Source organism: Thamnophis sirtalis, unplaced genomic scaffold (genome assembly GCF_051295495.1).
Source record: "Thamnophis sirtalis isolate CommonGarterSnake01/CBP01778 unplaced genomic scaffold, rThaSir2_p1.2 scaffold_6, whole genome shotgun sequence".
Lineage (NCBI taxonomy): Eukaryota > Metazoa > Chordata > Lepidosauria > Squamata > Natricidae > Thamnophis > Thamnophis sirtalis.
In genome coordinates this window covers 120,014,978-120,040,569 of record NW_028261386.1, presented here as the reverse complement: position 1 = coordinate 120,040,569, position 25,592 = coordinate 120,014,978, and the positions used below count along the sequence as shown (strand labels likewise).

The 25,592-nt window shown below is 39.3% G+C and overlaps 1 protein-coding gene across 6 annotated transcripts in view; it reads right to left on the bottom strand.

Annotated features, from left to right (window-relative positions):
• Window positions 1-11,916, bottom strand: part of HMGN3 (high mobility group nucleosomal binding domain 3) — a 35,618-nt gene extending 23,702 nt beyond the window's left edge. Inside the window, exon 1 of one of the 6 annotated variants that reach the window (XM_087718829.1) lies at window positions 11,563-11,916. In XM_087718829.1, coding sequence (XP_087574955.1) covers window positions 11,563-11,577 — 15 coding nt within the window. In that variant the 5' untranslated portion in view covers window positions 11,578-11,916. The remainder of the gene's footprint in view (window positions 1-11,562) is intronic. The other 5 variants (XM_087718830.1, XM_087718831.1, XM_087718833.1 and 2 more) reach the window with 5 other exon arrangements.
• Between the last annotated feature and the right edge of the window lie 13,676 nt (window positions 11,917-25,592).

Below are 25,592 nucleotides of genomic sequence, written 5' to 3'. Positions count from 1 at the left end.
AGGCAGTGCACAACCAATGGTCATGACTTACTTCTTTATGCTAACTTTGTATGCTGTGTTATTTTTCCAGTACAGAATAAGGTCATTACTAAATATTTAACAAAGTCTAAACCAAAAAAATACAAATGCCTTTATGCTCGAAGAATACAGGTTGGATGCAGAATCATTGTTTTTTTAGTTTCAAAGACGGCAATGTCAACATCATACAATAAGACTTTCTTGAAATGAAATTAAACAAGCACTACAGTCTGCGTTGATATTAAATATTAAGAATTTAAAAATAATGTCTGTATGTATAATTAATTCACAGCTAACAGAGAATAAATGAAGTCTTCATTGTCTTCTTGGGTTCACAAGTAAAGATGGATTGTTTGCAGAAATAAAGAAAAGATTAACTCTAGGAAGGAAAGCAATGACAACTTTAGACAAGATCAGGAAGGATGATGATATTTCTGTGCAGTGCTTTATAGTAAAAGCAGAAAAATGCTTCAAGGTAATGCAGGAATAGGAATGTGGCTATTATTGTCTGCCATTCCTTAACCAAATGTGTCTTTTACCAGGAATGGGCACAGCTGCACAGCCCTAATTTCTATGCCAAGAAATAGCAATAGCAATAGCAGTTAGACTTATATACCGCTTCATAGGGCTTTCAGCCCTCTCTAAGCGGTTTACAGAGTCAGCATATCGCCCCCAACAACAATCTGGGTCCTCATTTTACCCACCTCGGAAGGATGGAAGGCTGAGTCAACCTTGAGCCGGTGAGATTTGAACAGCCGAACTGCAGTCAGCTGAAGTAGCCTGCAGTGCTGCATTTAACCACTGCGCCACCTCGGCTCTATCAGAGTAATTAAACAATGGTCTGGGGTGAACTGAAGATTTGCAAAACGGTGGCCAGATTTCAAGCTTTAGGACTGCTTCATCAAACAATTTCACTGCACCTACAACACAATCCGAGGAAAAACGGAGAGTATAGGGTTATAGATAATCTATATTTATGCTATTGCATCTCCCCAATCTTTTTTTTCCCTGCAAATCAAATCCAAACTATTTCACACACACCTCCAAAAATTGTATGCACTTGGGACTAATCTCTGAACATCAATAGTCGTGGTATCTACTTAATATCCAGAGACCACAAGGTCCAAATTCCTTCCAAGCCTATTCTCAGGATCGAGAACAGCTTTATATGACCTAACAATCTCAAAACATGGTTGCAACTGCAACTCCTAAACTTTTCATCTAACCACACATTGGCTGGAAATTCTGAGAGCTGCAGTTTCGACAATAATGAGAATGAATCAAGCTAGAGAAAAGTACTGTTCATAGTGAATCAGGTAGACTGTTGGAATGAGGACAACCCTCTAGTGGTAGCTTTTAATTATATTTAAGCATCAGTCAGAGTGATTGCTGCTATATGATTATTTTATTCTTGTCTTGGGCATTATACAAATCCCAATCCAATAGAACTGGAAGTGAAAATTTAAAGAAATACATTCTAAATGATGACCAAAATAACACTTTATTTTAAAAAAAATGCATTGATGTTACTAATGTAGATTGCATCAGGAAAGTAATATGTTTCAATTAAGGTTGCAACTCATTAATTCAGGATTGCAACACAATTAAACAAATTGTTAATCAATCACACAAAGGATAAATTATTACTGTATCAAACAAATGTGCATACAAATAAATGTAATTTAATGCAGGGGCTCCTTTCTATGAATTTTATGTCTTTTCAACAGATAGAAAAGCCTTTTCTGACTTAGTACAGGAGTCCAGGTGGGGGAAACTAAAATACAAAACTATGTTCTGTCTCTGAAAAAATATTGCCTGGTGGTTTGTGATGTAAATTATTACAAGAATAGTGCAATCTTTTATATGAACTTTTGTTTCAAATTATAATGTGCCTTTTGTTACTATTTGTATATTATTTTATGGACTAGTGTCACTATCGAATTGTTAGAATCTCAAAAGAGAATTTTTTATAAAATAGTGTATCAGTATATGATGCCACAGAAATCTTCAAGAATGTATAGACACTTTAAATACATGTTGGGAGATTTCCAAGGATGAATGGCACACTAATGTCAACTTCTTGGGAATATAAGACCAAAAAAAACCTGGATGAGGCATTAAAAATAAAAAAGGAATATTTAATTTTAAAACATAAACCCCCTACAGTTTATGTATTCTAACGTGATATTGTTTAAACAGGTCTTGTACTTAAGTGTCTTTCCACTTAAAACATGGAATTTTGTGAGGTCATTTTCTTTAAAGGAGAAATTATGTTCTGGCATGTTAAAATTTTGCTCTTTTATTTATATTAGGACATTAATATAAATTAGATTTTTTATGCCTCTTAAATTTTGATTTGCTCATAGTTAAGAGTTGAGAGATGGAATGTTTACTTGAATGGAATATGTTATTTGGGATGGTTCTCTTTGGATTTGTTGACATCTAGAACAGGGGTGGGTTCCGGCAGGCATTACTGTCGGTTCATTCATGCGCGTGTTTGATGCGTGCACATGCACAGTGCAATTAAAATTGTTCTGCGCATGCGCATAACTGAAAAACAAGATGGCCCCACCCCTGGAACCGGTTCAAGCGTGTGGCAGACCTGTGTCACTGCCGGTTCCAGTGACCCAGGCCACCAAACCACTACCGGTTCAACTGAACCGGTAGGAACCCATCACTGATCTGGAATAGGAAAATGATTTGCAGTGGGTTTGATTACAGGTACCATAATGTTTAAGCTTTTCTCCCTGCAATTATTTCAAGTATTGTAATCTGATAGCATTTAAATTGGCTTTGTATGTAGTTGTCTTTCTACTTAAAGGAAGGGATATCTGCAAGGTTCTTTTCTTTAAAAGATAAATCCTCCCCGTTCTGTCATTAAACTTTAATCTTTTGTTTACACTAGAATATTGAGATAGGATATCTAAGTATGGATTTGTCCACTGTTAAGAGCTGTGATCTGGAATGTTGAGTTTTATATATATTAATTAATGTTATCATTTTAGGGCTCTGTTTGGATTTTTTGCTGACACCTAGATTGAAGAATACATTACTCACTGGATTTGTCTATAGTTAGGAGTTAAGGGATGAAAAGTTTTATATTTGTTAATTATGGGGAGGTGAAAAGATAGTGAAATTGTTTATACTTGTGGATGAAGATGCTTTTTTAATAGTTTCCCCCCTTATTTTTTTCTTTTTTAGTCTGTATTATGTTTTATTATTAGAATCAAAACTTTTAATAAAATTGTTATTAAAAAAAATTCTGTTCAGATTTTTGGATCCACTCAAATATTTCTGAAGCAAGAAAGTTCTGTCCGTTATATGTAATGCTGTTTTTCTGTGAAAGAATATAATAAAGCAATCATAAGACTTTGACTCTTTGAGAAAGATAATTCTGCTTTTTCCCTCTAAAGCTTCCCAAATCTCTCTCCCCCCCCCTCACCCCCAAAATATATGGGGAGCCTCCAGAATAGTACATAAGGTAGTCTATGAAGCTATAGTGTAGAAAAAAATATTGTCTTTCCATTAATTGAAGTTAAAACTAGATCCAAAGTTTTTCAAATAAAATGAAGGACAACCTTTGCTAACATTTCCCTTGTGTGCAAAGAAAATGAAAATCCCTTTTTTTTAAATATAGCTTTGCTGTGGCATCTAAAGAACTATTTTACCTTTGAGGGCAAACAGAAGATCAAACAGCTCAGTGAGCTACTGTCATCCAGCTCCCATAAAGGTTCCTTTTCTACCACTGTCACCAGAAAGGTTTCTGATGGCCACCAGAAGAGTTTCTGAGGAACCATGTCATGTTAAGAGATGAAAAGAAGATGATTAAGTTTGATTGCAACAACAGAAAGAAGAAAAGCAGAAAAATTAGAAGAGAAATAAACAGAGAATAAATGCAAAAGAAATAAGGGAAGGTGCACTTATCAACTAAGATAGCATTAAGTAAATCAGTATTAATTGTTTTGTAATTTTTTCTAACCATGTTTTCTGTACATTGTTTTCATATATTGTAAGCCACCCAGAGTCACAAGATTCAGCAGCATACAAATGTCAGCAATAACAAATTGCAGTACCACCTTTTTATTTTATACTCCTCCTCCCTTCTCAATGCATTTGCTTTATTTTCATTTATTTCAGAGTGAGAACATACTAATTAGAGGGAAAGGGATTTATTGTTTGGGGGAACGGTGTATTCTGGTCAAATAGAGCAGCAGAAAAGATGGAGACCAGCTAAAGACTGCATGCAGGTTTATGATATTCCTTTACTTCTTCATGCTGTATTAACTTTATGTTCATTCTCATGTCTAACAAATATCAGTATTTTTCTAATAACAAGATAAACATGGCAGAAGAGAAAATATAACACATAATGCTACCATTCTCTAATTTTTCTGGAAATATTTAATTCCTAGCTCAAAGGCAACAATTATGCTCCATGAATAATAATTCTGACAATGTGATGTACAGAATTGGAGAAATATAATTCAACAATAGAAATAGTTATTGCCTCCATATTTTTCCTGTTGGTTTATTGGAAGCATCCAATTAGAAACAGAACAATAGTTTGATGGAATAGTTTAATCCAGCAAGGCTTTTTTCTATATTTCAATTATATCCATTCTAAATTCAGTTATTGAAATTGAGGTCCCTTGGAAGATTCCACAAATTCCTAATTCTTGGAGTTTACCACTAAATAGAACATATGACAGAACTTTTGAATGTCTCATTATATCATTTATGAGGAAAAAATCGCTATCATAATTTAAGATTAAAAATTGCTACCATTTAGAAGTTTTTTTTTAATAGCAACCTTTCCTTACTTCATCTAGGAGTGAAAGATTTCTGTTTACAAACATTCACGGTTAAAGACTTTCCCTGAGTTTTCCCAAATGTGATCTGAGCGATGTGGTCACTATGTTACCTACTCCTGAATTGGTATCAGATTTCTCCATAAATTGTCCTTTTCCTCCTAATCCCCATTTGAAATTATTAGTGATCTCATGGCACTTTCTCTTCTCCCAATTTGCCTTTCATTGGGTATTTGGTATGAAATACACGTTTGCTCTGATCCTTTCATGATTATCTTGCAACTGCAGTAACTAACTGAAGTAAGACTTAGGGAATAGTTATTTTGTTCATGAGATTCTGTGGAAAGCGACTTCTTTCAATTTAAGAGCATACTCATGGATCCAGGATGAATATTCCAATTTGAGACAGGTAGATATCTAAATCTAAACAAGAGCATATAAGAAGTATGATAAATGTATTGCATCAGATCCTTTCAATAAATCAAAATGAATTTTACTTATTTTATGCAGGGAGATTTAAGCCATATATAGGGACATTACAAAAACCTTAAGATTCAGCCAAACATTTTGCTTGGAAGCTATTTTGAAAGTCATATGCTTCTCCAATAGCCATACTAAAAGGCATTAAATGACATGTTTTCTGTATTATTTCCAGAGCCAATACTTTTATTACACATCAATCAATATGCAATCATACTAAAGCATTTACAATTGTTAATGAGAACTTAATAGCCTAAAGTTGTAATATTCTACACATATTCTTCTTGGGACTACATCTAATTGGGACTTCCTTCTGCCCGAGAATGGTTAGAAAAGTGTTATGAAATATGATTGTATTGAAGATGGCAACTGACACCTTGACTTTGCCTTTTTTAATTTGATGAACTCAAGTTAGAATTTAAAGAACTCTCCATTTGGGGTCCAACAGGGAGGAATGTTCACCCTATTACACTGATATTTTCCATTGCACTTTGGTCTTTTTCTAAAGCCTATTTCAATTTGTGATTTTGAATTAGAGACGGAAGAATGACTGAAGAAAGGCCTTGGTTTTCTTCTCACAATGCTAATTCAATACTATCTCCAACTTCACCTCACCCTCTATATTTGAACAATGAATATGTGCAATACAGAGCCTTATCTGGACATTCTCTTGATTTTCTGGGATTTAAAATCCTATAGAGATTTAAATGCACAAATATACATGAAGATAAAAAGGATTCAGGAGAGGGCAAGATACTTGCTGACAGATGTCTGAAAAAACAAAGATATAACTTTAAGCATTTGACCTTTGCCTTTGGGCCTAGGAAGTAAAGCAGAGAAGAGATAGAATTCAGCATCTAATAATATTCCTAAAACACAATATCTATTTGGAACTTTATCTTGAATATGCAAAGTTAATATCACAGTATGAATGCTAGGCTAAGATATTCTTATATAATTTGCATGCAGAGAAATCTTTGACAAGGAGACACTATAAAAAACAAAGCATTTCTCATGTGGAGATGGTATCATCCTAGATATCTGTGATATATATGCTCTCTGCACTTCTGAAACTAATCTCCTATATTTTGCCTTCTATAGCTCTGCCAATATTATTTGGCCCATAAGAATCACAGGCTTTCTCTTGTGCTTAGAATTAAGAAAGAGTTCATGTAGAAAAGCTAGAAATGCCGCAGGACATAAACTTTGTACATGTTGCCTGAGAACATAATTTAACATCATAGACTTCACTCCTATTCATAATTACATCTTTTTTAATTGACACTGCTCTCTTCCAGTATCAATTAATTTACATATTTATACATCCAATTTATATGAGATTGCTCTTGTCATTCTGGAATAAAAATTGCCAAGAAAAGAAGTAAAACTAAAGACAAGAAGACAAACATCTCATGAAGGAACTTAATCAAGTATTTCAGAAAGCTGCCAGAAGAAACAAGAAGTAATATTACAACATCTTTAAAGACATTGACAATAGGAAGAGACACAGAAAAACAAGCAAAGTCTTTCTAAAACATCTCTAAATTCAGAAGGAAATTCCAACCTTGAACAGGTATGCTAAAGGACATCATCAGAGGGACAGTAACTGATTCAAAGAAGATAGAAGAAAGGTGGAAGGAACATACTGACATTCTTTCAAGATGTCAACACTGAAAATATTTTAGAAAATAGTATTACTTACAAGAATATTGTACTGACAATGAGGTTAGATAAGCACCCCAGGCTCTGCCAAGTCAGAAGGCTATAAAAATGTAAAGAAACATGACAAGCAACCGAAGTAAATAAAAATTTCTCACCAAACTATGCCTGCAAATACACACCGGCCAACAGATTGGAAAAGATCAATATACCTACCAATACACTACTAAAGAAAGAGACTTAACAAAATGTCTAGCTCACTGCTCACTCCAGGAGTTTGATTCTGAGTGGCTCAAGGTTGACTCAGCCTTCCATCCTTCCAAGGTCAGTAAACTGAGAAACAGGTTGCTGGGGGCAATATGCTGACTGTAAATCGCTTAGAGAGTGCTACAAAGCACTGTGAAGCAGTATATCTAAGTGCTATTGCTTAACAAAATGTACACATTACCACACTTCTAGCAAAACAGCACATCATCCAATGTATATTAAACTCCCTACATGGGAAGGAAAATGCACACTGGATAATTGAGAAAGCCAAAGAATATAAGTATATTGAAAATATCAAGCAGTGTATTTCCAAATCTCACAGGAATACATTGTCCTCAGACGAAACCCTATACAGAGGTGTAGAAGCCACAATACAGATAAAACAGATTGGTTCCAGGTTAACAAAAAAAGTGATATAGCCTTTCATATTTAGAATGTATATATTGGAAAAAGATAGGTGTGATTTTAAAATTGGAGGAAGAAACATCAACAATCTGCCTTATGCTAATGATATTTCTCTGCTAGCTGAAAATACAAATGATCTGCAAGTTTTGATAATGAAAGTCAAGGAGCAAAGGGGTAAAATGAGACTAGGGTTAAATATAAAAAGGATAACTAAAGACAATAGATATGTACAGCAACCACTGTACAATTGACATGGAAGTGATGGATAACCTCTGCCTTTTAGGATCAACTATCAACAGTAAAGGAACCACAAGTCAGGAAGTAAGTTGCAGACTAGATCTTGGTACAGCATAAAGGCCTTGAAAAAGTTGTGCATATACTGTGATTGTTTATACCAGGGGTGTCCAAACTTTTTGAAAGGAGGTTCAGATTTGGTAAGGTGAAAATGTGTGGGGCTGAAGGCAAATGAACTATTTTATGAAAGACTAAATAAATAACTCTGGTGGGGAGAAGAAGCTGCAGGGCACTCGAAATTTGAAAATGGGCCGCAATTGGCTCCCGGGCCAGACTTTGGATATGCCTGGTTTATACCAACAAAGATCAGAATCAAGCTGCAATGTTCTTTCCTCTGAAGTTCTATGGAAGTTGAACTTAGAAATAGAATAGAAAATTGATACTGAACTTCTTTCTTTCTTTCTTTCTTTCTCTTTCTCCTTTCCTTCTTCATATTTCTTAACTACCTATGTCCCTCAAATCCTGGAATCCAACTTCTAGAATCATAAGTAAATTGATCATGTCGAAGTTCAGCTTAAATTTATTTTTCCACATCCTATAAATTTGGAAATCTGCACAATTCTCAAAACATCCAGTAAGAAGTACATGTTAGTATCATCAATACCCCGCTGACTCTGTCCAGTGGCTTAACTTACATAGAGATACATGAAACAAGTGAAAATTTTCAAAAATTCCAAGGAATCAAGTATGTCTCTCTCAGTTATGTCTTCCAATATCATCACGATCATAAAGTGGTATATTTAGTCAGCAGCTTCTCCAAGTACATCAATTTTTTGGTGATTAATGAGTTCAACACAAAAGAGAAATCCAAGAGTATCAATAAGGTTGCCATCCCCCTTCCCGCTGTTCCAGGAGGAGAGCAGTATTTGTGTTCCAAGTCTAAATCTTAATTCAGAATATAATGAATCAATATTTCTTATAAGAATTCTAAACCAATAAACCCATCCATCAATCCTTGAGTTATTCATATCCAACGTGTTCTAACAAAGACCTGTTTCTAGTTTTCTATGGTATGGTATCTCATCTATGATATCTGAGGCATTATATACATATGCAGAATGAATGAGGTTCTGGCACAGGAGAGCAGCAAACAAGATTATCAGGGATAAAAATAAATAAATAATAATAAAGACAATAAGAATCATAATACAAAAAAACCTCACTAAATCCAATGCAAGTATATCTTAACGAAAGCCAAATCTTTGCTCAGATCTACCCAAAAGTAAGTCTCCATTTAATTTTGGAGAGATACGCATCACATGATTGTAGGCCTTAAAATAATTAAATATTTCAACTAACTTGAACTTACAACCAGTAACAAATCAAAATTGTAACTCATTCCCCAAAGGGAAAATCAATGGTAATTATGTGGAAACTGTCTATATTATTTTCAAACAAAAGATAAAATTCCTTCTACAACTCTTTAAAGTCCAATAAGCATTTTTAAAAGTAGTATTTATTTAAAGAAAGCTTAAAATACTGGTCAAAATGACACTTATTTCACTTTTATACCCAATATGGTACACAAATATATTCCCATAAGAATCATGCAGAAATGAAATACTTTTGCTGTTTCTTCAGTGGCCTGACAACATTTTTGTGTTGTATTAATTATTGTAGTGGAGAATATGTAAATATAAAATTAAAGGAAAAGCATTATGTAGATAAAATAATTAGTAGTACAAGTTAGGTATTTTTAGACAGCCCAGTTTCTTAAAAGACTAAAAAATCCATAAATAAGTAGCTGTATAAATTTATTTTTACTTTCTCTGAAGAGGCAAAACAAAGGGAGCCTCTTTCCATTATAGTCAGCGCACTACAGTACATTTCACAGAGGATACCAAGAACAGTTAAGGAAGTCAAGGTCTTGTATAACATTTATCTTTGGCCATGTTGGCTGGGACTGATGGGAATTAAAATCCCAAAGGTTTGGAAGACACTAAGTTTTATATCCCTGATTATAAAACCCATCTAATCCTTACCCTTAGGAACGTATAATCTCAGCTGCAGCACAAGGGATTATGGAAGCTCCTCTAAATTTGAACTGAATAAACCTTCAGTTACAGTCCCTGGTTCCCATCTTTTTTAGATGCATATCCTGTCTTTTCTCCAGGAACTCTGCTAGCATACACACAATTTCCTCCTAATATTTTTTTTCTGGCAACAACTCCTCCATGGGGTACGTTGGACTTTGCAGGAGTGACTGATCCATCCAGTGGGACTTAATTACAATCTTGTACACTTCACCCCACATTTCTCAACTGCTCCCCGAGTACATTTGAGGGAGTCACTTAAGTTAACCCTGTCACAAAACACCTCTGATTCTTTTCAGAATCTAATACGAGGTTGAATAATCTCTTGACGACTTCAACTTCGGGTGCTAGTTAGAACTTACATCCAGATTGCCTCTCAGTTTACACACCCAGAGCCAGAAAAAAAGGGCATTTTTTTTATCCCAGTCAAATGTGACCAAGAGAGTAGAAATCCCCATTTTTCGGAAGCCGGGAGGAGAGACAAGAATGCAGAAGTCGCTGAAAAATCCAGCAGCCGTTAAAGGCAAAGGAAACGGTGAGGAGGAAGAAAGACACCACGGCTTCGCACAACTCTCTCTCTCTGGAGTAACCGTTGCAGCGGTTCCTGCGCGTCTCGAAGGTGCAAAGCTCCTCCCCACAATGCCTTCCTCGGGCGCCCCCGAGGCTCTTTTAGAAACTCTTTCCGCGCTGCCTTGGCATCAGATTCCGCCGTCTCAGTTGAGAACGGTTCAAGGCCCAGCCTAATCAGCCGCCCGGTCCTGAGAGACCCGAGAGTTGGCACAGATATACGGGTCTGCTGCCACCAAGGAAAGCAAGGGAGCGGGGTAGTTAAATATGGCTCGCCTCTGCCTTTACTTTCCGCCCCCTCGCGCTCTCGGGTTACCTTAGCAGCACACACACACACACACACACCCCAACACACACATACCAGCTCCGGTGCGCGCGCGAGCCCGAGCTAAGAGTTCCCCCCACCCGAGGCGGGGGGGGGTGGGTGGACGGAAAGCGAACTCTCGGAGCGTTCCTTTCGTAAATACGCGCGCAACGCACCAACACACACCAACACACACACACACACACACACTCCCCGGCAACGCACTTCGCCCAGAGCTGGTCGCGGGGACTTTTTTTTTTTTTTTGCAAAGAAGGGCGAGCAGCAGTCTCTGCCCTGCCCCGGGTGTGTGTGTGTGTGGTGTGTGAAAGCGGGGGGCCATGTGTGTGTCGGGGGGTGGAAGCCAAGAGCGCTTGACGTTCCTGGGGACGAGAAGGGCCTGCGGAGACTGACACCGACCTCCGGGTGACGGGTCTTCTCCGTGCGCGGCCCGAAGCCTGTGCGCACCGCTGCAACCGCATAGAGTACGAAGGGAAATGCGGCCGCGTTAAAACTGCAAAACGCGAGACCCTGGCGCCCTGTTACTGCAACAGGCGGTTAAGGGAGAGGGGGGGGTTAGAGACAGACCTCGCCGCGGCCTCCCAAAGTGAAATCAAGCCCCTGACTTGGAAAGCAATCAGCGGGTGGCGAAAAAGCTGACGGGGGGGGGGGGTTGCTTATTTTTCTCTCCTTCCCCGACCTGAAAGGGGGAATGTGGTTCCGTCGTTACCTTTCTCTTCGGCATGGTGTTCCCTCCTGCGGGCGGCTGAAAGCCCAAGCGGAGAAGCAGAAGCAGCCGCGCGGGTTGTGCTCGTCGCTGCACCAGCTAGCCCCGGATCGCTCTTGGCAGCCTTCGGGGAAAGTGCCCGCCGCCCGCGATCACCAGAGCTGGCAGGGCAGCCTCGCCGCTGGCTTGACCCCTCCCCGGGCGACAGCTGAAGCAAGGGCGGCCTCCGCCTGGCGACGCCGCTCAGCGCCCACCGCTTCGATGGGCGAGCAGGAAAGGCGGGCGGGCGGGAGGGTGGGTGGGCACGGAGAGGTGCAGCTCTCGCTCGCGATTGGCTCCCCAATTCGGTTTCTCCCCTCCCAGCCCCCGATTTGGGAATCGAACCGAAGGAGGGGAAGTCCTTGCCGTGCAGAGGCAGGACGCGCTGGGGCGAGGCGGGATCCCGTGATTGGCCAGCGGGCAGCTCTCGGATGCTGCCCAAAGGAACGCGCCGAGGTTGGAAGCGGGAGAGCCGCGGCGCGTCGGGTAGGTAGGTAGGTCGATCCGAGCGCCTCCGCTCCGAGTATCTGCGAACCTCCCGGCGGCTTTGCGTAAAGTTGTATTTCCCCCAAACGGAGACGAAGACTACCTAAGGCCGAGTAGACTACGACGTCGCAATCTCCCGTTTTGTTCATTTATTTCCAAAGCCAAGATTGTGTCGTCATAAATTTGGATCGCTACAAATCTATCTTTATATAGTTTTCAGTTGTATAAACCAATATTGGTTTTAAAATGTTGCTGGGGTGAATAACCTGCACTGTGCTCTATGAAATGTTGTTTTCTCAGTAAATCGGTCGGATGGATTTATTCCTTGCAGACATCTCATTCAACGCGTATTGGATTGGTTCTGTCTTAAAAAAAAAGATTGGACCACCATTTGCCCGAAATGGTATAGGGACTCCTGCATGAACGGGGGGGGGGGGGGTGTTGACAAGAAGACTCCGAGGTCCCTTCTAAATCTTATTTTATTAAGAGGAACCATCGGTGCGTTTGGTATAGTGGTGAGACAGTTCGGGTCCTAAACGACTATTTTAAACTGCGTATCGTTTGCGAGGAGGAATTGCTGTTTTCATTACTGTCAAATGTATTTCAGATACTGCGAGGACAGGCAGTAATAGATTACTTAGTTTATGTTAGGCAAAATAAAATTATTATGGTAAATCAGAACCATTTTTATTGATTTACCCAATAAACAAGTTAGATGACTTTTCTAAGTAGGTGCTTATAAGCAAACGGTATCTACCTGACTTATCTGCACTCTGAAGCTAAGCAGGATCAGGCCAGATGGGCATTTCAGTGGAAGGTGCAAGCTAAACTGAGAATTTAAAACAAAAATGGAAGAGGCAAACAACTTCCACATGGCTATCAAGAAATTCAAGAAAACGGTGTAAGTTCTTGAATAATTTTTCAAGGGAGAATAGGCAGCAAAACAGCGCACCATTATAGTCCTTCCATTATAAGACTAGGTATAGTAATTTAGTCCTGTGTCCCCCTTTTATTTGCAATTTGCATGTATATAATGTTTTCTTGCTTTATATGTTAAAGTTTCTGGTTTTATATATATTATATACATATGCAAATATTTGAACATCTTAGTATAAATCTGGTGCTAATAATAATTATTAGTGTTGTAAGAGATCAATCAATACAGTTTACCTCCAATACATCACTTGATGGAGGAGTTAAACTCATTAAATTACAGACTTTGCAGGCCTAAAGTAAAAAGAAGCTATGGTTTGTTTCATTTTTGCATATATTCCTGTCCTACGTAGCTCTGCATCATCACCACAGAAATTAATAATGGAACTAGAACTTCCTCCTGTCTTCCAATGGAGCTGCCAATATTTCCTCTGCCTTTTCATAGAATTCTTCTGGTACCAAAGGTACCTTACTGGGTAACGAATTTATTGTTGCATAAACTTTGTGAGTTGAATGCTTTTTCATGGAATGCAGTAAATGATAGTCTCAATTAACAGTTTTGGAGATGCTGCAAAAAGCTGCAATGTCTCTGCTTGTTCCAGTTGACATTCGGTTCATTCCTCTTGAGAGATCTTGTGATTTTAACCCCATTTTGTTCCATAATAAAGGTATTGTCCTATTACAGTTGATAGCATTTAGTTATAAGCACTATGGCCAACTCAGTTATCTTTGCTGTCACTAACAAAATAATTTTGTTCAAGATTTAAATAATTGTGTTTAAATGTAAGTCATTAAATTCGGATGCCTTTTGTCAGGTCATCTGACTCTAACCAGGTCTGTTTATATCTCTTTTTAATCCAACCAACAAATAAAAAATAAAATAAATAATTTTATAAATATATGTTTATACGTACCTGTTATCTTGTAAATATTTGTGTGTGACAAGCCTGGGTCGCTGCCGGTTCCGCGACCCAGGGAAAAATACCACTACCGGTTCAGCCAAACTGAGTCGAACCGGGAGCAACCCACCTCTGACTACAAAAACCTTGGATTCCTCTCTTTACTATAATTCCTGTAGGAAGTTATCACCCAGCCCTCTCCCAGAAAAAAATGAGATATCCTAGGAAATATTGAAAAGGCAGAATATTTCTCTGGATTGAAAAGTAAGAAACATGTTTTAAAAGACAGAATAGCTGTCTGTAGCTTCCTGCCCATCCCCACTTTGTTAATTGGCCATTAAGAAGGCCAAGCTAGTCCACTTTGCATAATAAAGACTTCTCCACTTCAGCTACAGGAAAGCATGATAATATTGGCCCCAACTGACCACATGGCATCTGAGAACTCAACCAAACCTGGATTTAAAAAACAGCCCAGAGAGTTGCCCCTGCATGGCCCCATGGGAGTCTGACAACCAATCAGAATACATTTCTTACACAGGAACAGGAAACAGAGAGGTGGGACTGAACAGGTTATAAAAAGCCTAGCAAGCCCCTCCTTCAGCCTTTCTCTTCTTCTCCACCAACATTGAAGCATGTGATCACCATTTCTGTTCCAGACTCAAGCCATGTGGTCCTGTCCACAATAAACCATCTTTCCAAGCAGCCTCAATGTCTCCATTGTTTTTCCCCCACTTGGAGCCGAACCTAGAAGGACATTTCTTTCATCATACCCAAACATTCACAGCAAGATTGTCCATTATTTCTCGTTGAAAGCTGCACAAAATCTGTACCAGAAGTAACAGAGAAACAAAAAGCAAAGACAATCCTAAACCCCTAAATCATGGAAAAGCTTGGCTTTGTTACTTCCTTTTTTATTTCCCCAGCGATGCTTCTTTGACTACTGTCCTTATGTAGGGGCATCCAGACTACCATTTATTTAGAATAGTTTTTCTCAACCTTAGCAATTTTAAGATACATGGACTTCGGGTTTCATAATTCCCTAACCAGTATTCTGTGGAATTCTGGGAGCTGAAGTCCACAGATCTTAAAACTTGATAAAGTTGAGAAACCCTGATTTAGAAACTGCAGGAAACTTTAGGATAATTTAAACCTTAGAATGTGTCTCATAGTCGTGGTTTAGACTAAAGTAGTCAGTTTCCAACTTCATTCAGATTCCACTATGGATTGATGTGAGTGATAAGCATAGCGTTTTATCTTTATAGATTGAAATCCATATCTGAAATATGCTTTCAACTTTTTGTTACTTGCTAACAAGAAAGGAATATCAGTGTGTCAATCAAGATACGTTAATTTACTAGATATTTTTCCGGATTTTTATTCTGTCTTCTACATGGATGCAAAAATATGCACATCTAGTCCCTTTCCCCTCAATAACAGGAGTGTCTATATCTGAACTGGGTGAAATGACTGTAGCATTTTCGAGCTTCCATTACTCATAATTTCTTTAGAACTTCCAAGTACCATCGCTTCATTGCCAGCGTTCTTTCTAAATTCTTGATTTCGATGACTCATTTTCCTCCCAGCATCTCAAAGTTTAAACACAAAAGAGGAAAGTGTACATTAATTAAAATCCCTCCGTAGCAACCCACTTGTAAAAATCATTTCTACTATTCTTAGAGAGGCAATATAAGAACTGCTTATTTCCTTTTGGTGACAGTATTGTCAAATGTGCAAGATCAACCACGCTATAAAAATGCCCTTTTGACATCCTGTTGAAATCTTGGCTTCTAGCAGTGACGTGCAGTCAGGGGAGGCAGAGCCTCACCACTGTCATCATGAAAAGAAAAAAAAATGTAAAAGGGAAAAGGCTGAGCCAGTTGCTGCCAGAGTCACAGTGGATGACTCTGCTTAGTGCTTAACTGTTTAAAAAAGCCTCTAAAAATGCCCTCTACAGGAGGAGGCAGGAGAACCATGTGCCTCATTTAGTCTGGCTTTATGATCACTCGAGCAGAGTTAAGCAAGGGTTAAAAGCCAAAAAATTCCTTATGTAGATGAGGCACGTGGTTCTCTTGCCTCCTCCTGTAGAGGGCGGTTTTTTTTAGAGGCTTTTTTAAACAGTTAAGCAGAGTCATCTATTGGAGGCTCTGGCAGCAGCTAATCCAGCCTGACCTCAGCAGCTCTTGCCTTTTTCCTTTTACATTTTTACATTTTCATCATGGCAGGCAAGAGCAGAGTTGAAATCCTCTGTGAAACAGCTGGAAAAGGTATGTGGGTCGGAGAGAGGGGGAGGAATTCAAAATTAATGTAATTTGAAAGTAATTGTAAGTAATTTGTGTGTGTGTGTGTGTGTGTGTGTGCGTGCGTGTGTTTGTTTCTTTACTCAAACCAACTCTCAATTTGAGAGAGAGTTTGTTTGAGAGGGAAGAGAGGGAAGGGGGGAGGAGAGGCAGGGAGGGCATCCCACCAGCTTTCTTTCTCTGGGTCCGGGGCAGAGCTCAGGCGGGCGAGAGAAAGAAAGCGCTTTAGACAATGGGATGTCGGGGGAGAGGACTGCCTCACCAGCCATAAACTTCACCGCACGTCACTGGCTTCTAGTCTTCTGAAGAATAGGAGATAGAAGCTCCTAGTAATCCTTTGGTCTCTTTTCAGGTGGCAAAGGCCACTAAGTGCTTTCCTTTAGCAACTGGTATTAGAAGGCCAGTACTTTCTAGCAAGAAATAGAAAGCAGTTTCTCTAGAGCAGGGGTAGGGAACTATGGTTCCACCACAAAACCGCGCTCGACTAAACCGCGTCCGACTAAACCGCGTCACTGACGTCATCAAAAGGGCGACAACAGCGTGGAGACAGAAGCATGCTGTAAACCCTAAACCTAAAATTAACCCCTAAACCTAAACCTAACCCCCCTAAACCTAATCCTAAACCTAACCCTAACCCTAAACCTAATCCTAATCCTAACCCTTAACCTAACCCTAAACCTAACCCTAACCCTTAACCTAACCCTAACCCTAACCCTAACCCTAACCCTTAACCTAACCCTAAACCTTAACCTAACCCTAAACCTAACCCTAAACCTAACCCTAAACTTAACCCTAAACTTAACCCTTACCTTAAGTTGAATCGGCTTGCTTTCAAAGCGCTATTTAAAGCGCCCTTCTTTCTCCACGCTGGCTGTTGTCACCCTGTTGATGACGTCAGCGACATGGTTTAATCGGGCGCGGCTTAGTCGAGCGTGGTTTTGACGGGTCATGGGGAACTATGGCCCTTTTATGACCTGTGGACTTCAACTCCCAGAATTCTTGAGTCAATATGGCTGGCTCAGGAATTCTGGGAGTTGAAGTCCACAAGTCATAAAGGGGCCTTAGTTCTCCACTTCTGTTCTAGAGGAAGCAGTTCAATTATTATCAGAGGCCAAGCTAATCTTCCTTGCGTCTTGTTGATTTTTCCAAGAAGCAGGGGGCCTTAGTTTGCTATGAAACCCAAAGCTGCCTTCTTTACACCAGATCTTCAGTACTATTAGAGCAGTGATGGGATTCACTTACCTTCCCTACCGGTTTGCATGTGCAAAAGGTTGCGCATTACATTGGGGGGGGGGAGCCTTCCGCAGCCATTACTACCGGTTCGCCTGAACCGGAGAGAATCAGCTAAATACCACCTCTGTATTAGAGGGCGTGGCACAAAAAAACCGCAGTCCACTAAAGCGCGCCCGATTAAACCGCGTCGCTGACGTCATCAGCAGCGTGACAACAGCGACCACGGAGAAAAAAGGGTGCTTTAAAAAGCGCTTTGAAAGCAAGCCGATTCAAGTTAAGGTAAGGGTTAGGGTTAGGTTAAGGGTTAGGGTTAAGTTTAGGGTTAGGTTAAGGGTTAGGGTTAGGGTTAGGTTAAGGGTTAGGTTTAGATTTAGCGTTAGGTTAAGGGTTAGGTTTAGGGTTAGGTTAAGGGTTAGGGTTAGGGTTAGGTTTAGGGGGGTTAGGTTTAGGTTTAGGGGTTAATTTTAGCTTTAGCGTTCACAGCGTGCTTTTTTCGTCGCGCTGTGATGACGTCAGGTACGCGGTTTCGTTGAGCGCGCTTTAGTCGAACGTGGTTTTGTGGTGGAACCTTAGAGGGAGGGAAGATGATAGTTCACTGGTACTTCATCATCTCTTTAGAGTTTTAATATTACTAAGCTTATCTTTGGTTCAAGACTTTTATTCCTGCATTCTGCTTGAGTTTTGACTACAGGGCACCATTTTTCAAGATTTCTGTACTGTAATTAAAATATGTGGAGACTTCTAGGTTGACACTTACAGAGGAGACAGGAGGGTAAGAGGACAATAGCCTGATCTTTATTCTGTAAACAGAGCAAATCTTCTTTTGTGGAAATCTGTACCCTTGAAGTTTTTCGTTTCAGTGCTCCCTCATCGTCCTTTCACTGTCAGCTTAGGTTGAGAAGCAATTCCCATTCAAAACAAAAGGGAGAAAATTATTTTTCCCCCGAGACAAAAAACAGATCCAAATTATAAAATGAACTTTCTAAAAACTCACCCATGGATTCCCTATTTATATTGCTAGGAAGATTTCTAGAAGGTACAAATCTGGCTTCAGCATGTTGACTAAAGATAAGCTGAGTAAAGTGGCTTATGCAGACAGAGGACATTCCTTTGCTTAGTATCTATCATATTGCGCCATAAGTTGAGTTGAGAAAACAGAGTCCTAGTATGAATAGGTAGAGATTTTAAAGAAGTCCGGGTACATATAAATCTTTTGAATTGGATACAGACAAGTTATTCAATTATAAAGTTAGTGTGATTAAAACATAGGAAGCTCCATGCTTGAATGTTTACTTGGCCAGTCAATTAGCACTCAAATCCAGGGAAGCTAAATCACAATTATTTGTAATAGTTTGAAGAAAATTCAGTTCCCTCGTAAAAAGGGAGAGGTTTAGAGTTAGTGTATTAGGATATTAAATTTAGTAGGATAATTAAATTTAGTAGCTAGCAAAGTGTACAGTGGGCCAGATTCAGTGGTGGGTTTCAAAAATTGTTCGAACCTACTCTGTGGGTGTGGCCTACTTTGTGGGAGTGGCTTGTCACCCATGTGACTGGATGGGAGTGGCTTGCCGCCCATGTGATCGGATATGAAGATGCCGACGACACTTGTCAGAACCACCTTAAATTACCTCACACACAGCACTGGCATGCATAAGAATAGGATGTAAACTTGTTTTTTAAAAGGCATCTTTGGTTTGCGTTAAAACAACTTCAACACACGCAATGTTCTGATTGCACCACAAACGCAGTAGTCATCCTTACCTTTCACAGAGGCACTGAGTTTTATAAATATGAGCATGATAGTGTAGAATAATCATATCCAAGGACCAGTGGTGGGTTTCAAAACATTTTGGAACCTCTTCTGTAGGTGTGGCCTGCTTTCCGGGTCCACTGGTGGAACCTCTTCTAACCGATTCGGTAGATTTGATGAACCGGTTCTACCGAATAGGTACGAAATGGTAGGAACCCACCTCTGGCCCAGATTACACCATTGTAGTTGACCGATTGGAGAGAGCTGGCTCCTGCATGAGGCTATCTAGGCTATGATTGGTTGCTGTGGATATAAAGTGGGAGTTTCCTTTTCCCCCACCTTGTTTCTTCTGGGCACTCAGTATGCTGTCTGATTTAATGATAATAAAGTTGGAAGGGACTTTGGAGGTAATCCAGTCCAACCCGCTGCTCTAGACAGGAGACCCTATACCTGAGGTGTCAAACTCAAGGCCCGCAGGCTGGATCCGGTCCATGGGGTGCTTAAATCCAGCCCGACAGTCCAGTCTGGAAATCTCTCCCCCCCCCCCAGCACTCTGCCAGCCCAAAACAGGCAGCGCAGAGGCCTATCTTATAATGTTCCTGTGTTCCTGACTACCTTGTCTGCTGTAAATATAAATGTAAAATATATTTATTTATACCAAACTACAAATGTCTCTGACACCATTTGGACCCTGGCTGCACCATTCCTTGATATAGTGGTGCCTGTTGCATGGAAGAAATGTTTAAATACATTATAAGCGATTTGCACATAGCTAGTCCAAGAGATTTTACTTGAGTGGAACAGCAAGTTGATGTCTCATCATTCTTTCCATGAATAGAGATTTGCTGGAAGTTACAGATGACTCTACCTTCAACACCATGGGTAGGAAGATATCTTTCACAACAGTTCAAATGCAGCAGGGCATTTCCGATTGTTTTGTCTAAGCTTATAATACACAGGGCTTTGTCTTCCCACGTTTTGCCTTGATTTCTTGCCCACCAGCATCTGCTGCTTGAACACATGATGTGATACCTAAAATCATCTGAAAATAAGCATAATGAAACCTCATTTTAAGGGACTTATTGAAGAGAGGGAAGAAGGCATCATGGCAATTTTACATCACTTGGATGAATTATGTCATTATGTAAATGACATGATTCACCATAGAATTAAGTCTCTTGAATGCAATTTTTTTTGTATCCATGTGTTATAAATTGAGATTCCACTGTGTAACAGCAGTGAAATGAAAAAGATAAACTAGGATATTTTTAAACATGTCTTATCGTAATTTTATATTGAGAAGCAGACCAAATGTTTACAGAGCTTGCTGGACAAAACAAGGATTAGTTTTGGATTAATGATACTGTAATAATATCACCTATAGTTTATTTTTATTTTTTATAATACGATTTATTATGATGATTCTGCTTGCTGGACCTGTTGGAAAGCATGGATTTAACACCTTTGACATGTATCCTAAATCTTGATCTACCGTAAATCTAAATCACCTTCCATGGTTCCTGAAATCTTAGCTTCTTTAAAAGAGGTATTAAAATGAGAAATAAAAGTCAATTTTAGTTATATATTTGAATTGAGGAATGACAAATTGGAATACCCTGTTTTGGAAAAACAGTGGCTTGAAGTGTTAAAAAATTTAAATATACCTCTTAGCAGAGGGTATGAATTAATGGAATTAATTCATCAGAAAATATTTTTGGGGGGTTTACGGGACACCCCTCCAAAAAAGAGATGGACATTAGGATAGTTTTATGTAATTGGAAAGAAAGTTATTCTCTTGATTTTAAGAAATGGATTAGGAATATGAATGTATTACCTATTTTTGAAAAGTCTAAGCAATCTAGACAGGCTGCTAAGTGGTCTATATTTACATATCACCTTAATTATTGAATTAACTATGTAGTTATTTGAGCTTATTGCATAGGTCTTTTTCCTGTTAATTTGAGATTTCTTGTTATGTTTTATTCACTACAATTGTATTTCGTGTTGTATAATCACTGTCCTTTTTGTTGATGATGGTGGTGACGTAGAGCTTTGTTGTATGACATTATTTTAAAATAAATATTTGGTTTTTTTAAAAAAATGTTTTTTTAAAAAACCCTACATGCTGTAAAGGATGTATCATCATTACACACACAAGATGCTCCTGGATGTGCAGTTGCAGCTGGTAATTGATCAGTTAAATGGTTAGTTAATTTCCTATTAGCAGATGGCTTGCGAGTCTTAACTCCTCCAAATCATTAAACAACATCACTGATGTTTTTGCATATTTTTGTTGGCACCATATTATTTTGCTAAACATTAGAATTTTGATTCCCAAATAATTATATTGATTTGTGACATGAGTCACAGATTTTATTTCACAAAGATTCCCCTGAAAGGAATCTGAGGTATCACTTCCAGCAGCAACAACAGTATCAAATCAGAAACAAGATATTTCCTACAATATAATACATAGTCTTGAGCATGTAATACACTCTGTGTGTGTGTGTGTGTGTGTGTGTTTATATATGGTCTGTCTGTATACTTGTTTTATTTTGCAAACTATGGCATGTCTGTTCTTGTTGAACTTACCACAGGAAATCATTATGTACATTAATAATTTTGATCAGGTTTTAAGTTCAGATGTCTATACCTACATGGAAACTAGTGGCTGGAAAATGGAAATGGATCCAATTTCTACACCATTCTTGTTGTCAATATATTGTTCTTCAGTATTAGAAAGATAAATGTATGATCCCAATTACTCGATGAACTGATATTAGTTGTTGCTTATGAATTAACAATAGTAGACTTTTGAATGAACAATTATAATGAAATGTTGTCATCCTCTGTTGAAACAATTGTGTAAAATTCTATAAACGAACAAGAAATGCACACACATACCACATACTGTATATATACCAATATGTACAATTTCTTTTTTTGTGTGTGTTCTGTTCAATAAACAATTTTTAAAGAAATGCTGGCAGCATTCATTTAAGCCTTGTTGCGTTAATATTATTTGGGGATTTAATTGATCAATGGCAATTATTGTTGGAGAGACGGAGATGGCCTGTGAACGTATCCCTTTATGAACTAAAAATAATTAAATTTAATCCTAGAGTTGTCTAATATTGTAAGAAATTTGAATTTGCAAAAAAATTACAGACTGTAAGTAAGTTGCTGCTGAAAACCAAACAGAATACCAACTGTGGGGAAATCACTATCTGGGATAAAACAAGGAAAGTTAGCCTACATTTCCTACTTCTAACATGGTTTATTTGTTCCATTCCTCTCCACATTCTATGAAAATTTAAGCAGTACAAATACAGCTGGAATTCAACAGTTCTTTCCTTGATAGAGCTGTGTTTGTACAACACATTGATCCACAAATTAGCCAACCATATTTTAATTCATTTAGTTATATAGACCTAACTTTTAGTTTTTGCTTATTAATATGATATTTTTAAAAAACCTGCTACATTAAATATGGATATTGCACAAAGAAAACCATTAAGAGTTGGGGTTAATAAACAGGGGATGTATGGATAAAACATTAAGATGTTTTAGCCAAAGGTTTGGGTGAGTGTTAAAACATTCCAGAAGAAGCTTCATCATGCAAGTGACAGAACTGACTTTTTTTCCCCCTGCAAAGACCAACAGCAGAGTTGAAACTAAATGAGCTGTAGCCTTTCTGGAGGTGGATGACTGAAACACAGTACAATAAAAAGACTGACAACTCTTCTTGGAATGAGCTTTCATTAGTACCTTGGCAGCGTGCCCATGTGTTTCCAAAAAACTCACATTTGGTTCACACTTTTTTTCAGCAAGGCAAAGAGCTGATGATTGCAGAAACATGCCTGCTTCTCCAGCATGCAAGCTGGAGTACAGAATGGCAGATGAACTTCACAGTTTCTCCACTGAGGCAGAGAATTATTTGAAATGTTAATTTAGTTAAAATCGTTATACCGGAGCCTCCATTCCTCCTAAACTTATTTTGTACTCATAATATTTCGAACAATGATGCAAAATCCCTTGTTTTGAGATAACTGTGTTTCGGAGTGAAACACACGGAATCCAGCAGGCTGCAAAGAACCCTAGAACAAGATTTTGACAATTAGACAATTAGATTAAAATTCTGTATGTGTGCCATACATTTTTAGTTCCAAGCATTAGACTAGTGGCTTTGGGGGAATATAAAACATCATTTACTGTGTCCTGTCATTATTTTTCCCTTAATTTTCACATTAAATTCCTATTTATGGATATGTGTTCTGACCCCACTCCTCCGTCCAGTAACGAAAGCTGAGACAAGCGTAACTGAGAATGTTTTTTAATAAGTCCAGACTCTCAGTGGCTGAAAGCCAAATCAACAGACAGATAAGCACTTTGGCAGCAAGTCCTACAAACCTTGGCAGCAATGCAAACAAACTCTGGCAGCCATCCAGCCTGCCAAGTTTGTTTCTCGTTAGTCCCTAAGTTGACTTCTGCAAGAAGGGCGTGGCACAAGCAGTCTCCTTTATAATCTGGAGAGGAGCTTAACGAGCATCAGCTGAGCGTAATTATCTCCTGTAATTACATAGTTGTTCTTGATGCTGAGTAGCCCTTCGACGGCGTGCATCCCGGAACAACTCACAGGTGGTTTCTGGATCACTCTCTCTTGTCCCCTCCCCACTGATCCAAGGCTCAGGCGCCACTTGGTGGCCAACCAGTCTCTCTGCGCCCTGCTCGGAGTCGGAACCCTGTCCAGGGTCCTCCACATCCACCAGGGCTGACTCATAAGGCCCCTCGCTGTCGGAGTCTGGTGGCAGCTCCAACGGCTCCTGCCGGGCCACAACATATATGTATGTATATATATGCAAATAGAAGAATCAAGTACCATGGAAAGTACCATGTTGACCATGATGAGACAACATAAATGGGAGCCAATTCAGCTGTTGGACAGCTGTTGGACAAAAACCTGGAACACCCAGATTCAAATCTTTGGCCATGGAAAGTAATTTGGGACTAAATACATGCTGTAGTCTCCTAGTCCAACCCCCTCGCAGGATTGCTACAGGGAAAATTGGAAAAGGCAAGTGCTATATACATCACCTTGAGCTCCTGGAGATTAGGCAGGTCACAAATGTTAAGAAATAAATATGCAACTTTTGATGATAAAGGGATGCAGTGTACCATTAATGCTCAAGATACAGCCAGTCAACAGAAACCTCTTGAAAGTACAAATTATCTGCATTCATTGATTAACACATCCCCCAGTTGATTGTCCTCCTACAGTTCAAGAAACTCATTGACTAAAAGTTTATTCGCACCTTCCCTGTATAGATCAGTTTATTCAGTGGCTTCCTGTTTGAAATTGTCCATTTCAACAAAGTATTCCCTGTTTTGGGATGCAAAGTAAGCCCACTCTTCTGGCACAAATAGGATGGGTTTATTCTAGTAGGATGAGACAGTTATGGACAGAATCTTGCCAAACTAAAGCTGTAATCTTGTAAACTACTAGATATATTCTGAGAGATGCTAAGTGTGGCTACCCTGAACCTCTTCACCTCTGCCCCATCCTATTTGGGATGGTGTAGTCTTTTAACCAGAGCCTCTCTGGGAAAACTTTGTATTGCCAAAAACTCCCCTCACAACTACTTCTCTAGCTACACATTACAGAGAAGGTGCTTTTGGTAGGCATTCGAGATTTTGTTACAATTCTCTAATGGCATTCCAAGACTTCTAGTGATTCTTGCTTCCTGACCTCATCTATTTTGAAGGGGTGACAATACATTAAATTATGCCAAGATTGTTGAATAAGCCATAATGGCTGGGCTTGCAGATAATTCATACATGGCTTGGGACCTGGGTACCTACGGGGCCGCCTCCTGCCACATACCTCCCAACGACCTATAAGATCTCACAGATTGGGCCTCCTTCGGGTAACGTCGACCGGGCAATGCCGGTTGGCGACTACTCGGGGGAGGTCTTTCTCTGTGGCTGCTCCAGCCCTGTGGAATGATCTTCCCGCAGAGATCCAGACCCTTCCCACTCTCTCGGCCTTCATAAAGCCACTAAAACCTGGCTGTTCCAGCAATAGCAATAGCAATAGCAGTTAGACTTATATACCGCTTCATAGGGCTTTCAGCCCTCTCTAAGCTGTTTACAGAGTCAGCATATTGCCCCCAACAACAATCCGAGTCCTCATTTTACCCACCTCGGAAGGATGGAAGGCTGAGTCAACCCTGAGCCGGTGAGATTTGAACAGCCGAACTGCAGAACTGCAGTCAGCTGAAGTAGCCTGCAGTGCTGCATTTAACTATTGCGCCACCTGGGCAGGCCTGGGGCTGTTGACCCCAAAATTCGGTCCAGCCCCACTTAGAACGGAGTGCATGGTGTGTTTTTAAATCTATC